The sequence below is a fragment of the Alternaria ethzedia genome, assembly GCF_023757985.1.
Source record: "Alternaria ethzedia strain BMP 0044 chromosome Unknown scaffold_29, whole genome shotgun sequence".
NCBI lineage: Eukaryota > Fungi > Ascomycota > Dothideomycetes > Pleosporales > Pleosporaceae > Alternaria > Alternaria ethzedia.
In genome coordinates this window covers 69,571-84,006 of record NW_026056222.1, presented here as the reverse complement: position 1 = coordinate 84,006, position 14,436 = coordinate 69,571, and the positions used below count along the sequence as shown (strand labels likewise).

General features: G+C 53.7%; 5 protein-coding genes across 5 annotated transcripts; 4 read left to right on the top strand and 1 right to left on the bottom strand.

Annotated features, from left to right (window-relative positions):
* Positions 1-112: 112 nt before the first annotated feature.
* On the bottom strand, positions 113-1,699 carry J4E87_008769 (uncharacterized protein; the record flags this gene model as incomplete). Its single annotated transcript, XM_049380353.1, has 1 exon — positions 113-1,699. The coding sequence occupies one exon, from the start codon at positions 1,697-1,699 to the stop codon at positions 113-115; it is 1,587 nt and encodes a 528-aa protein (XP_049229850.1).
* A 415-nt stretch (positions 1,700-2,114) lies between these two features.
* On the top strand, positions 2,115-2,690 carry J4E87_008768 (uncharacterized protein; the record flags this gene model as incomplete). The annotated part of the gene is made up of 2 exons (XM_049380352.1): positions 2,115-2,291; positions 2,340-2,690. 2 exons carry the CDS (start codon positions 2,115-2,117, stop codon positions 2,688-2,690), a joined length of 528 nt encoding a protein of 175 aa, XP_049229849.1.
* A 596-nt stretch (positions 2,691-3,286) lies between these two features.
* On the top strand, positions 3,287-6,418 carry CTF1ALPHA (Cutinase transcription factor 1 alpha; the record flags this gene model as incomplete). The annotated part of the gene is made up of 7 exons (XM_049380351.1): positions 3,287-3,375; positions 3,425-3,501; positions 3,649-3,665; positions 3,723-3,847; positions 3,898-5,106; positions 5,153-6,298; positions 6,352-6,418. 7 exons carry the CDS (start codon positions 3,287-3,289, stop codon positions 6,416-6,418), a joined length of 2,730 nt encoding a protein of 909 aa, XP_049229848.1.
* Positions 6,419-7,477: 1,059 nt separating this feature from the next.
* J4E87_008766 (uncharacterized protein) lies at positions 7,478-9,383 on the top strand (the record flags this gene model as incomplete). Its single annotated transcript, XM_049380350.1, has 7 exons — positions 7,478-7,550; positions 7,606-7,747; positions 7,872-8,386; positions 8,433-8,479; positions 8,527-8,840; positions 8,889-9,246; positions 9,312-9,383. 7 exons carry the CDS (start codon positions 7,478-7,480, stop codon positions 9,381-9,383), a joined length of 1,521 nt encoding a protein of 506 aa, XP_049229847.1.
* Positions 9,384-9,828: 445 nt separating this feature from the next.
* On the top strand, positions 9,829-10,455 carry J4E87_008765 (uncharacterized protein; the record flags this gene model as incomplete). The annotated part of the gene is made up of 2 exons (XM_049380349.1): positions 9,829-10,363; positions 10,415-10,455. The coding sequence occupies 2 exons, from the start codon at positions 9,829-9,831 to the stop codon at positions 10,453-10,455; spliced, it is 576 nt and encodes a 191-aa protein (XP_049229846.1).
* Positions 10,456-14,436: the final 3,981 nt, after the last annotated feature.

The following is a 14,436-nucleotide window of genomic DNA, read 5'->3' as shown; positions in this document are numbered from 1 at the left end:
GCGTGTATTAAACCCACGGATATCATCATCAGTCGTCATGGTCGACAGAACGAGAAACAGTAAAGACACACTATCGAACAGAACGAATCTCACCCACCCACTGGCTTGTCCGTCACCGGAACGGGCTCGAGCTGGTCGTCGCATCCACATCTTCAAACTCCAGCTCAAACGCGTCTACTTCCTCAAACTTCTTTCTGATAGCAGCCAACTTCTCAGACTGCTCAATGGCTGAGACTTCAGTGGTCTCTGCTTCGTTCTGGTCTGCTGTCTCATTTTCCTTATCCGACGAAATCCTGCGACCGTACGTTCGGCTCGACTTCCCTGCTGGTTTTGCTGGTGCAGTCTTCTTGGCGCGACCTGTTTTCTTTGTTGCCTTTGGCGATGCCGGCTTTCCAGCCCCCTGCCTCTGACGAACGCGACGTGTTGGCATTTGTAGTTCATCTTGATCCGAGTCCACTTGCTCAATATCATCCGACGATTCGATCTCAAACTCATCGCGATCCCGCAAGCGATTGCGCCGACGTGGTAGCAATTCTTTGAGTTGCGCGGTGGATATGCTCTGCTGTGCCTTCTTCTTAGCCCTCTGCTTAGCCCTTGCAGGTGTCTCTGTTTCCTCGCCATCAGAGTCCTCGTCCACCACGGGTGTCTTGACCTGCCGTCCTCTCCTGCGTGGTCGCGTTTGCGCTAGGGTCGGAGGCGGCTTTGATACTTCGCGTTCCGGGCTACTTGACATGGGAGGTGCAAGCGTCTCGCTCAAGGGTTCATCGTCTTCCTGTGTCTGCGCGATGACTTCCTCACGTGTCGGCAGTACTTCTGGTAGGCTTGGGGAGTGTGACCGCTCCGACTCCACATCGCCGCCAGACTGTGGACTGACGGGTGGTGACGAGCGAGGTACTTGGACTACAGGCGACAGCTTGCGCTTTGTACCACGGGAACCGGAGCTTGAGATCTGAGTGCCGCTATCATTCCGTGTCTCCTCCTCCGGTACCTGTTTCCGCACGTTGAGAGGTGTTGATTCGGCGTGGGGAAGGAAGTCGTCAAAGTCGAAATTGTCCGTGTTGTCCAAGTCGTCTTGATCATTGTCCTCCACGTCCGTAGTCTGCTGCACCATGCGCAACAAGCTTGGCTGCCGTGCTCTGCGCTTGAAGTTGGTCAAAGCAAGTATCGATCTCTCGTGTGCGGGTGTTGCGCCGACTTTGATGGCAGACGGCGGGCGGGTGCCGTGAGCTGGTGAATTTGAGCCAAGGGAAGAGAATGTCAAGTCGCCATAGCCGCTATCGTCTTCTATCTGCGATTCTTCGTGTGCTGGTTCGATGGCAGTTGGCGATGTGTGTGCTGCGGACTTCCTGGCACTGCTCCTTGTGGCCCGCGTCCGCTTTGATGCATTCGATGCAGGAGTCCGGTTCTTAATCGATGACACAGGGATGGCTTCTTCAGCCGGCAGCGCGCCAGTCATGGTGAGCTCTGCCTCGTCCTGAGCCTCCGGTGTCTTCTCCCCCAGTAGAGTCCTGCGCGAACGCGTTGTTCTCGATTTGGTAACGAGGCCATCGCTGTCTTCGCTGAAACTATTGGCTGCCTCACTGAGCTTTTTGGTTTGCGCTGGGATGGGTTTCGCCGCCTGTTTGCGCGCGGGGGCAGCTTTCGGTTTGGTGGGTTTCGCGACGCGCGACGCGACTTTCGATCGTGGTGGGCGGGGCATTGTAGCAAGGCGCCAGCGCGAGTGTGTTAAGGTATTAGGAAATATGCGCAGGGAGTGAGTGTGTTCGCGATCGGATTGATGCGGGCGGCGACCGTGCGACGGGAATGGGGATGAGGCGCGTCGATGTTGTGACGCACTGGATTGAATTCACCACCTAGCGCCGATCTAGACGCGCGAACACTTGGCTCACGTGTCAGCGCATCATCCACATGGGCTTGTAAGCCATGGCCATAGACAACGCGATGACTGTATTTTCTGCTTATGTAGTACCTCGCTGAGGTCTGGCGGTAGCCTGAACCTGCACGACGTGTTGAGGATGTTCTCAAGGCAACAACGGTCGGAGCGTACATAGCTGCCTTCACAGGCCCCAGATCTAACATTCCTTACCTGTCTTCACTCACACTCCAGTGGCATCATGAAACCACTCCACTATCCAGATTCGTTGCAAGAATACGCGGTATCTGAAAAGGACTATCTCCAGCAGCACCCCGAATACAATTGTCTCGTCACAGGCGCAATTGTGTTCAACAAAGAAGGCAAGCTGCTGATCGTGCAGCGTGCAGCGGAGGAAAGAGCGTTCCCTGATCTCTGGGTGAGTCAATGAGGAAGCTACGAGTCTTACGGTGCTAACACCAAAAAGGAGGTCCCAGGAGGCAAGGTCGATGATACGGACCAGACAATTCTGCATGCTGCTGCTCGAGAGCTCAAAGAAGAAGCTGGCCTTGAAACGACCCGCATACTGAGGAAAGTCACGCATTTTACCTTCTTGGACAAGACCACGACATGGCTCAAGTTGGTGTTTGAGATGGAAGTGCAGAACGCCGACACAGTCGTCTTAGACCCAGTCGAGCACCAGAAGTACCTGTATGCATCCGAGGATGAGGTTATCAAGGACAAGGTGGGGGATGTGGAGCTCAGGTACATCAGTCCTGCGAATAAGGAGGTCAAGTTGGAAGCGTTCAGACAGAAGCGCGAAGGGTGTTCCGCGTAGCAGTCATGGACGTTGGAAGAGTTGAAACGCTTGATGTATCTGGGAAAGCTGATTACTTCACGGGACGACTTCCGAGGCCATGCTTAAGGTATTGGCTGGACTTGACAGTACACTTGCTGTCGTGTGAGCAAAGCCAGCCCCTTTAGAGCATAGTCTGCATGTGAATGCAAATCACAAAGTCGAGTTTCCTCAAAGAGCCGGCGATCAGTTGCTTCCCATGCTGTCTCGCTGGTCCGCATATGAAACTGGTGATTGTCGCCAATAGGAGGCGAGCCATATGGTCGGAGACGTGATCTGGGGTAAGCTGGCAGCCGTCCAACCGAGCAACAAAGAAGCCAAAGTTGACGCCAACGTGACACGGCCCAGAAGCAGCCTAGGTAGCAGTGCAATTTCTGGCGTCTGAGCGAATATCCTGTTGGACAGGAAAAAGCACGTTTCGTGTCGCAATGGTAATAACTGCCTTGCCGTACCCTCCCGTACCACCCCGGCGCCCGCGCTAGTACACACTGTGCGTGCCCCCAAAGAACACGACCATTTGCGGACGAATCATAACCTCAACCCTCGACGACCGCGTCAAAGAGCACAGCGACAGCAGCATGTCGGGCGAACACTCCTTCATGGCCAGCGCCGTGCCCGCAGCAGCAGCGCCGCCGCCGCTCGCTGCGCAACCCAGCATTGGGACCCCGTAGGTTGCAGTCGCGCGCAGCACTCCAGCACATGCTCATACCAGCCAGGCCGTCGGCGTCGTCGCAGTCAGTTCCCCCTGGACACCCGTCTTTCCGGCGGCAACGCGCCAGCCGGGCGTGCGAAAGTGAGTGCGACCCATGTCTTGCCTGTATCTGCGCCCCTGATGGTACGAGGGAGGAGCCATTGCGGTCGGTGGGATATATGGTTCAGCTCGCGAGCCTCGGCACCTCGGTCGGCCTGGATAACGAATGCTAACCACCACGCATCGCAGCCTGTCACGCGAGGAAAGTGAGTAATCAGCCGCGGAACCGCCGTGCTGCCAGAACGCGACATAACCAGCAATAGGTACGATGCGACGCCGCCTCATTGGGGATCCCATGCACCAACTGCACCGCCTTCGGCATCGAGTGCCGCATCCCCCAGCCCAAGCGCAAGAAGACGCAGACGGCCCGGGCCAAGGATGCAGAGAGGTACGCACGCGACCGACCGCCAGGGTGCTATGGAACTGACGCGACAGCAGTGACCGCGGCGACAGCGACGACCGCTCGCCCGCCAGCACCTCCGCTGAGCCCCGCGAGAAGTCGACCGCATACAACACCCAGGATGGGACCCCCTCCACCACCGTCTCGCCCGAATACGCCGCCCAACAGGCTACCCACAATGGCACCTACGTGCAGTTCATGAAGCCCAAGTTTGCGCGCGCCCCCATCAAAGAAGCCGGCCGCGTCGCCTACCTCGGGGAGTCCTCCAACCTGTCGCTGCTTGTGCACGACCGCTATGGCACCACCGATGTCGTCCACTACCCGCTGCCCGAGAACGTGCGGGGCGCGAAGGCGCGGGTCAATGAGATGGACAACATGGAGATTGAGATACTGCATCAGCGAGGCGCCTTCCTGCTCCCACCACGGGCATTGTGCGACGAGCTTGTCGAAGCCTTCTTCAGATGGGTGGCCCCGGTCGTGCCAGTCATCAATCGCAGCCGCTTCATGCGCCAGTATCGAGACCCCAAGAACCCGCCCTCGCTCCTGCTACTGCAGGCCATACTCCTGGCAGGCTCACGCGTGTGTACCAATGCGCAGTTGATGGACTCCAGTGGCTCAACCACCCCCGCCGCCATGACGTTCTATAAGCGCGCAAAGGCGCTATACGATGCCAACTTCGAAGACGATCGCGTGACCATTGTGCAAGCCCTCATCTTGATGGGCTGGTACTGGGAGGGACCCGAGGACGTGACCAAGAACGTTTTCTACTGGACCCGAGTCGCTATCGTAGTAGCTCAGGGTTCGGGCATGCACCGCAGCGTTGAAGGATCGCAGCTCACACGCTCCGACAAGCGCCTGTGGAAGCGTATCTGGTGGACACTGTACAGCCGGGACCGTTCAGTGGCAGTCGCACTCGGCCGGCCGGTTGCCATCGACCCTGAAGATTCCGACGTCGAGATGGTGTCTGAAGATGACTTCATCGACGACGAGACAGAGCACGCCGCAGAATACCCACCAGATCCGATCCATGTTCAGTTCTTCATCAACTATGTCAAACTTAGCGAGATTATGGGCTTGGTCCTATCACAACAATACTCAGTAGCGTCGAAACACCGCAGGGCGAATGCCATAGACCTGACACACAGCGACATGGCCCTTGCCGACTGGCTGCAACATTGTCCACCGGAAGTGCAGTGGGAGCGAAATCGCCATCATTTCTGGGCTGCCTTGTTACATTCAAATTACTAGTACGTCTATGCATCTTTTGACTCTGATGTAGACTAACGCTCGCAGCACCACTCTATGTCTTCTGCATCGCGCACACATGCCACCAGCAGGCTCACCAAAAGCCACTCATCTTGACGGTTTTGGTGAAGCCAACGCCTACCCATCACGGAATATCGCGTACCAAGCAGCCGCTATGATCACATCCATCATTGAAAACCTCAGAGCTCATGATGAAATTCGGTATACTCCGGCTTTCATCGTCTACAGCTTGTTCTCCGCTCTCATCATGCACGTGTACCAGATGAAGTCGTCTAACAAGTCTGTCGTCTCAGCGACTGAGCAGCGACTACAGATCTGCTTGGACGCTCTTAAAGAGGTCTCCAAGGTGTGGCTTGTCGCAAAGATGGTGCATACTCTCTTCGAATCGATTCTTGGAAACAAGCACCTTGAAGAACGTCTGCAGAAAGCTGCCGGCCGTAACCACAAGAAAAACAAGGTCCCTTCGGTCCCACCACCACCGCCACCTAAGCCTGCCCAGGAATCCTCGAAACGAAAATTCGATGACATGGATCTAGGCTTCCCTGTTCCAAGTGGGCCGCCATCTGCCCAGGTCTCCTATGAGCGGTCCAGACCGCAGACTCCTGCCGTCACACCTTCGCGCGAGCTGCAACCCCAACAGCAGATGCCCCAGATGACTACTGGATCTCCGCAGATGAATCGGCAGAATCACGACGCATTCATGGGCCCTTCACGGTCAGGAACGCGTCCTACGACCCCGTTCAATCCTTCATACTCGTATCCAGGAACGCCACCAGATCTTTTCCTGGTGACCCGTGATACCCCTAATATTAGCCAAGAAGTGTGGCAGAACTTCCAGCCCGATCAGCTGTTCCCTGCCGACACACAAGTCAACTTTCCCCAGATGTCACCCATGCAAAACCACAGCCTTGTAGATCCTGCCTTGAGCCAACCTCAAAACATTGCCATGCCCTCTCAACAGACTTCTGGGGGCCAGTCACAGATGCAGAACCCACCGTCAAATCCGGGTATCTCCAGCGGGTACGAGCATAATAACACTCAGGCCTGGCAGCAACAGATGGAGATGATGTCGCAAAACCAACAACAGCATGGCGCACAGGATGATGCTTGGAGTCAAAGTTCCGGAGGTCGGCCCAACCCCATCGTGCCTATGAGCTTGAATGTCGATGACTGGTAAGTCGAAGTTGCGATTCTGTCCGAAAGCAGTCACTAAATCTCTGTCCCAGGTTCAACTTCTTCGGCATCAACGGTGAAGCCGACATGTCACATCTATTCCAGCAAGGCCCTGCTTAGACTCAGAAGCGTTTGCTTCTGTGATTGTTCGATAGCTTTGTTGTTAAAGTTTTACTCCGCGTGTAAGCGTATCAGTAGCGTGGATTCAGTTGTTGCATGAATGCATGTCTCTTCAAAAGGTTCGAGGTAGCAGCGTGTGGGTTCTGTACGTCCCGCGTACAAAGGAAGATGATTTGGCATATTACAGGACAACACTTTTCGGCATACTACTTCTCTGTGTCGTCTTCACTATAAGCTACCATCAATGCATAACACTCGCGTGCTTGGACAAATTTCACGATACAGATTTGTGACTGAAGGCAATTATGGACACATATTGACGACCTTAGGATGTTCACGTCAAGATGTTCCAATCCAATGCCTTGTGAGGCCTTCGCTAGAATTCATCAATGTGCCTACTGTTGGGATACGTTGCTGATTGTTGCCATAGAAGACATCTAATCCGGGTTCATGCTCTCATTCTTTCTTACGTGCTTATCGCATCTGTATCGAAATTACGAGTCTGCGCAGTCTTCAATGCTAAGCAGTCCGAAGCTCTCCATTTCAACGGAAGATCCACCCGTGGGCCGGTTGGCTCCCCGCGTCATAAGCCTGTGCAGGCCCGATTAGGTTAGCACCACTTCGGTTTCGGGAACCTCGCAACTTCACGTACCTAAGTACGCGAGACTGATACAACAACACCGTGAGCTCGACGTACACTAGCCGCCCAAGGCCAGATCACGACTCTATTACCAGGTTCGTAAATGCTCTCTCTCCAAGCCCTCGAAGTGCACCCATTCCTTCTGTTGCCCGCATAAACCCCAAGGTCGAATCGGAATCGCACCACGCCGCACATCGCAACGGAGCCACCCACGACTACGACATCGAACGCGCCCGAATAACAGCCCTACAACGATCACGATCCCTTTACGCAGCCGTATTCACTACGCGCCTTCCTCGACTGCTTCGCCGCAGCCTTGCCATTCGCTCGCCCAAGTACCTACTCCCAAATCAAACAATACTAACTACCCTTCTCGTGTAGGCTAGGGCGCATCATTCCTACAAAACATACGCCCCAACATGTTTCAAGCGCAACAAAATCCGGGCCGCGGTGCCCCACTCGGTGCGAATAGGTTGCAGAATGGCAAGATGGGTGAGGACAACCCCAGAGCGAGTTTGGGCTATATCGCTGATTGCTGTCTCTGTAGGTGCTGCGTCTCAATGGGGGTTTGGAGCTCCAATGGGTGCGCCAGGCCTATCGAATGCGCAAACACGAACAAACGGCGGGGCCATGTCAAGCTTCGCGCAAGCAATGGGCGGCTCGCAGCCACATACGCCGCTGAATCTTGAGTAAGTCAACACACGAAATGCCTCCGAAACGAAAGAAAGGAGAGTACCGAAAAAAGACTCCACAGCTCGATTCTGGGAATCTGAAGGACGTTGAGAGACACAAGCTAAATGTTGATGACCATAGGGAATTCCCTTCGCTGTCGGGCGCGCCGCAAGCGCAACAGAACACTACCGCGCAGCAGATGTGGTCGAACCCCACCCTACGAACCACCCAGCAAGCCCAGCAAAACACGATCGGACGTCCGCAAGGCCAAGGTCAACAGCAGGGCCAAGGGCAGGCAACACAGGCTACGAATCAACAACAGCAGAACCAGGGACAGGATGATTCATCCCAAAGCCAGTTCTCTGGTGCTGGGGATGATTATCGTTTTGGAGGACAAGGGGGTGTCGGACAGTTGGGGGGTGTTCAGCCGCAGACAGGCAACATCGAGGAGTTCCCTCCATTAGGGGGCGCTGGCGGAGATATTCCACAAGATCGAAGAGCTGGCCTGATACAGAACGCAGCGGCATTCGGTGCGAATGGAAACAGCGCCTTTCCTGGGCTCGGACAAACACGGAACGGCCTCTCAAGCCCGACAGATAGCCAGCAAGACCGGAGCATCAACCCCACTGTGGGTGGCAGGGCACCGCCAGGTACATGTAAGCAAGAGGTCTCAGCCATCATATCAGCCACTGACGATGATAGCATCACGGACACCATTTGAGAACATGCGGACAGGCAACCAAGCAGATGTACGTACCACATGCAACTCTGCTGTACCATAGTTCACACCATGTAGGGAAACCAACGGATAGGGCAGCAAGGGAACATGTTCTCCCTAGGTCCTCAGACAAGCATGCGGGGTGGTGCTGATCTCGCCCCGGGCGGTCAACGGCAGCAGCAGAATCAGTTCGAGCAAACATTTGGGTCTGACGTTCTCGGCTCCCCGAACGCGCAAAATATGCTACACAAGAAGCTCTCGGACATGACGGACTCGGAAAGATACGGTTTACCTGGACTTCTGTCCATGATTCCTATGGACAGCCCCGACTATTCCTCGCTGGCTATGGGCCAAGATCTGACAGTTCTGGGCCTCGATCTGAGCCGGCCAGAGTACGCGTTCCCTTGCCCTCTCAACACATTTGCTAATGGGTTTCTTAGTAATTCTCCATTACATCCTACGTTTGGTTCACCTTTCGTGGAATCCAACGTCAAGCCAGTAATTCCACCAGATTTCACTCTACCGGCGGCGTACACTGTAACAAATGTTCCACCACTGCATTCGAAAATGGCCAGCTTCTCCGCCGAGACACTATTAGCTATCTTCTATCAATTCCCGAGAGATATCTTGCAAGAAATTGCTGCACAAGAGCTATACAACCGCGATTGGCGGTGGCACATGAAGCTCCAGCAGTGGATGATGAAGGATCCAGATCTCGCGGCGCCTATCAGGATTTCGCCAAAAGAGGAACACGGATGGTATCTATTCTTCGATGTTAAGAACTGGAGGAGAGAAAGGGTATGTGTTCCGCTCTGTCAATGCACGTCATATGAACGACGTACTAGACACTAACGCGAGTATAGAAAGAGTTCGACCTCAACTACGATCACCTTGATCAACGCCACGGTAGCCCTGCTATGGCGGGACAGATGTAGTAGGCTTCCTCTTCACACTGAGTGAATCGTCTTATCGCACATGCACCGCTTGGTGGTGACCTCGGCTGGTATTATACCAATAAAGTACCCTGAGGGTCTTACGCCTGGGGTTTGAGCAACTGTTCTATTCTACGCTTCATGCACATGCTCATGAGGCGACATGATTCACTATGGTCTCTTGATCCGTGAGAAAACAATCTGCAGGTGTGTGACTGCTGCCTTGGCCGGCACGTGCCTTCTCTCACTGTTAGCGGTGAGATCGTGACTACCCCAGTGTCTTGCATCGAACCTTCTTCGTCCACCGTCTACTCATACAACCGCACTTTTCCCCCTCTATCACCGGCCTCAACTTCAGAGATCCTCGCAAGCACTGACCTGCAGATTACTCTTACAAGATTTTCCTGTCTCCAAACAACGCAACACTAACACACAGCACCCAATCACTATGTCATCTCCAACGTCGAATGATGCCGACTATGTTCGCGAAACGCTCACGAAGCTCTCAGTAGCCGTTCGCGAGCTGACTCCAGCCGGCACAAAGCAAGTTCCACAAAACCCCGACCGCTTCAATCTATTGGCGCGTCCTACATACGGTGGCTGTCGTGTCTGTGGTCTTCCCGGCCACCAGTCCATCGATGTCCACCATTCGGCAGCGTGTCGCGTTGCGCTTCTCTCGCTCATCGGCTTCTGGGAGGATATCGCGGATCACGTGGCCTTCCTCTACCAGCACTCCGAGCGATTTCAAAAGGCCATCCAAGAGAACGAGCCAACGTATGTAATGCGTCTTGACAACCGACCGCTGAAGGGTGGTGACATGGAGGTTGTCCTTGTAGACCGCCTAACAGGGAACTTCCTCAAGTTCATGGCGCATGTTCGGGGTATCCGAGCCAAGGTCAATGTGATTCTTAATGAAGATGACTTGGCTAGATATGAGCGAGTGGCGAAGAATCTGGAGGGGTTCTTCTTGGACGGACAGACTCGTAAGTTCTTTCCGAAACCGCGTGGAATGGCATGAACTAATCTGCTGGTAGTGTCTGATCTCTACGAGCGCAGTATTGCGATGGAGCAGTAAGGCTATGGCTGCATCTGTGTGTGCTTTCTTCCTTGATGGCGGGAATCTTCATGAGCGTATTCTCAGACATTCCCAAATTCTGTTTCTGCATTGAAGGTCACACGTGACGAGCACGTGTTGGCTAGCGCAATACCTAGCTAGGTACTAATATTCCTCCCTCTGCACTTTTGAACGTTGAAGCTTGACTTTCGTAACCACACTTCAGTAACACGGACAGATCGCGATGATTGCCCCGCACTCATAGCTGTACAAGAACTCAGTCGTTGCCCCGCATTCTCCGTTATCGCCCATGCGTAAAGTAGATAGTGTTGGTACAGAATGGTGGGTGCCACGGTACGCTCTTTTCCACACCCCCAATCCGACACGATGTCTTTCCATAACCCCGCTGCACCTTCCACATCTGCGTTCACTTTTGATCATCCCATATTTCATGACTTCCACTAGCACTCCGATAGGCACAACCGAGCTCATATGGGGGTTTCCTTCTCATCTTTGATTGCTTACCAACACATCTTGAACTGCACCACAGCAACAAGATTGCACCGATTGATTGTTTCTCTGTAGACGAAGGTTTACACACAAAAAATCAATGGTGCAGAGTTTACCACAGTGCGGAATCCGAGGACGGCAGCGCAAAAGGCGACGAGGCGATGCAGGGTCTTCCGCAATCAGTACCAGACTCGCATCGCAGTCGAACCCCGCTCCGCGGTAACCATGGGATATTCGATCCGAAAACGACTGTCATAGACCCTGATCGCTTCCCCTCAAGCCCATAAGCGATCTGAGTTTGCACATCAGCTATGAGTAATTGACCGACGATACCGCGGGCACGGGTGGATCCGGTTGTCGCCAATCGTGGGACTGCCAGTACACGATGCTCATTGACGTACGAGCTTTTCCTGGGGTCCGTTGCGAGAATGTAAATCTTGCTCTCCTCCAACAAACAACCATCATCATGGAGGCCGGCGATGCCGCGAACATTGCACATGCCTCGGACCATGACAACGGCGCGGGTGTCTTGCTGAAAGCCGTGCAAATGTCGAGACAGGCCAAGTCTGAGTGCGCAACCCAAGATGCAACGTCGAGCCCCACTAACATATGTACAGGCAAAGGAACGGTACACGTACTGCCACGACAGAAGCGAGAGACTTACCATCTCCAGAAGATACGCAAATCATCGAGGACAGATACATCTCTAGAGATTCGAAACGTTCCAAAACGCCGTCTGGCCAGCTTCCCGCGTGCGCCGAAAGTTCATACAACACGACTGATTCTTCCTCGACGCCGTCTGTGGCAAACCAGCAAAATGTTATACGAATGCACGACGACTCAACTACCTCAGGAGTGCCCACATACCCGGCTGTTCCGAAACTTCAATTCTTGAATGTGACAGATGCCGTACACCAGAGCCATGCCCTCACCATGCCTCGCCGCAAGCCTCTGCCGAAGTCGTCGCAGAACGAGCTGACTCCGATTATCGAACCTAAACCACCGTTTTATCGCCCAGTATCTGCACCTCCTCTGAGAACCACCACGTTGAGCAACGACACCGAGGAGGATACTATTCATCCATGCTCGCCTCTAAGTAGGCCTTCCTCGCGCGCATCGACAATGAATTCCCTAGTCTCTGCGAAGTCACACACAGAGCCTGGACCTATACACATTCATCCATCCTCCCAGCTCCAAAGCATGCAGTCTATCGGCGAGCTAGATGCAAGACTCCATGAAGTCGCCAGTCTGCGTAACTCATTGAGAATGACGTGGCCCAGCCGTACAAGTAGTGACGCAACTCCGACCGGTACTCCAGAGTCTATATCCAATGTGCCATTGAGCGGTGGAGTTTATGAAGCTCATTCAAGGTTGAACAGTAACATCCGTTCGAAGTCCACCGAAAGAGTGTATTTACATGACTGGGCGAGATCGAGCGAATGGGTTCAGCCTTCTGCCACCGATGAAAGCTCAAAAGAGTGGATCGAGGACTTCCTTGCTCGCCAGGAACAAGCAACTCGCGACGTGCATGGTGAAGGACGACGTCTAGGAAAGCAAGACAGCAAGTATGGCAGTATCCGCAGCCGAGTGGGTAGTATCGACAAGTTCAGGCGCAAGCTAAGCATGAGGCGTGTTACAGATGAACGGGGAAGCTTCGAGGCAAGGCAAGAGAGGAGGCAAGGACGGGTCTTTGACTTGGACATTGAATCGTCTCCTTACGGAAGGGCAATCGTGCCAATACCTGGAGAAGATTTGGAGAGACCGGCGATATCAAGAGCGTTCTCACGCAATTCCATCACGAATCAGCACCTCAGGCCTGAAACCGCTATGTCGAACCGATCGTCCTGGGCCCCTACATCTTCTTCGGGTCTGCATTCAACGCATGCGCCGGAACCGCACCACATGTCACTACCATCGCGATGGCCATCTTCATATCCTACCTGCAGCACCTTCACACCAAACCCCTATCATTCGACGCCCAAGCAACGACCTAAAGTCAAAAAGCATCGATATCAAACGCATGGTTACGGCTACCAAGCGCGTGGCTATCAATCGCATGGCAGAACCGGCAGCTGGGAGAAGTTGAAGGTCAAAGCGGTGACTTCTATAGGCTCGGATCTCAAGAGAAGTATTTCTACTGGTGTCGCGCCCGTCATCACGGAGGGAAAGGACAGTGTGAAGAATCTGGTGGGTAAGGTGGAGAGAGCCGGTGGGAGTATGACTAGGAAATTCAGCGCGAGCTTGAAGGACAAGTTGAAAGCTTTCGGCAAGAAAAAGGAGGGCATGAGTGTTGAAGGGACTTATGCAGTTCAAGGTGAGCGTTGAATCCAATCGCGAGTTAGTTCCAATGTCTTTGGACGCATGTTGCACGATACTACATTGATATTCGCTTAGCGGTTTGAAAGCGCAGTTTTTTTTGGAATCACAATGACCTCCTACAACGCTCGCTATTCCTTTCTCAAGAAATTTCGTTCGATACAGCAAACAGAGTCAACCCGGTATCTAGCGATATCGCATGACGACCAGAGGTGATGATTGAGTCTAGCCTTCCGCGGAGTTGCTCTCCAAATCGTCACCACCGCCCCTGAACCACAAAACTCTTATCCATCAACCGATGTTTTGACGAATGTCAACATCATGCAAGGACCCTGTGTCAGAGTCCGACGCACTGGATCACGGCACATAGAACGGTACCCCTCGGGACCAGCACACTGGTCCCACTCAATGGAAATGCTGTCTCTTTACCGCACGATCAACCAAACAACTCGTCAAGCCTGGAGTTTACACAGCTCATAGGCCGCTTTCTGAGACGACATGGTCATTACGAGCCGAAGTTGACGCCAGAATATTCTCCTCCGATTTGTTCGCAACACTCGGCATCTCTCAAACATGTCATGATCATGCCCGAAGCTACCGTTCGACTTCATACCCATCTTTTCAGTGCCTTTGTACTGACGATTCTTCCCAAGCGCATATCAAGATCCCCACTGTCGAGCCGTCAAAATGCCACGCTACTTCCCCACAATACCTCTCCAACCCTCACAGCCATTGCCTCTTCACCGAGGCTGCAAAGCATACTTTCTGAACAATCACCCGGCACTATACACCAAGCTACGCACCTTCAGCACACACCATGTGCATCCTTCACTCTCTTCCCATCCAGTTTCAGCGATATATCCCTGGCCGTACGCACCCCACCAATGTGTGTCGAGCATATACTGACTAGTCTCCAGCCTCGACGCGATCCTCCTCCCCAAGCGCAAGCCTAACGAAACCCCCTTAGACAAAATATACGTAATGTACCATTATCTAATCCGCGGCGACTACGAAGTTCTTCGCAACGAAGTGCAAGACTTCTTCGATCACACAAATTGGCACGTCCACTCCATCCCCGACCCGCGCGACCACGACCCAGAACGCTATGCCATACTCGCGGCTATAACACAATACCTTGCGCATGGCATCAACCGTCGCATTAAGATCAGCAACGGG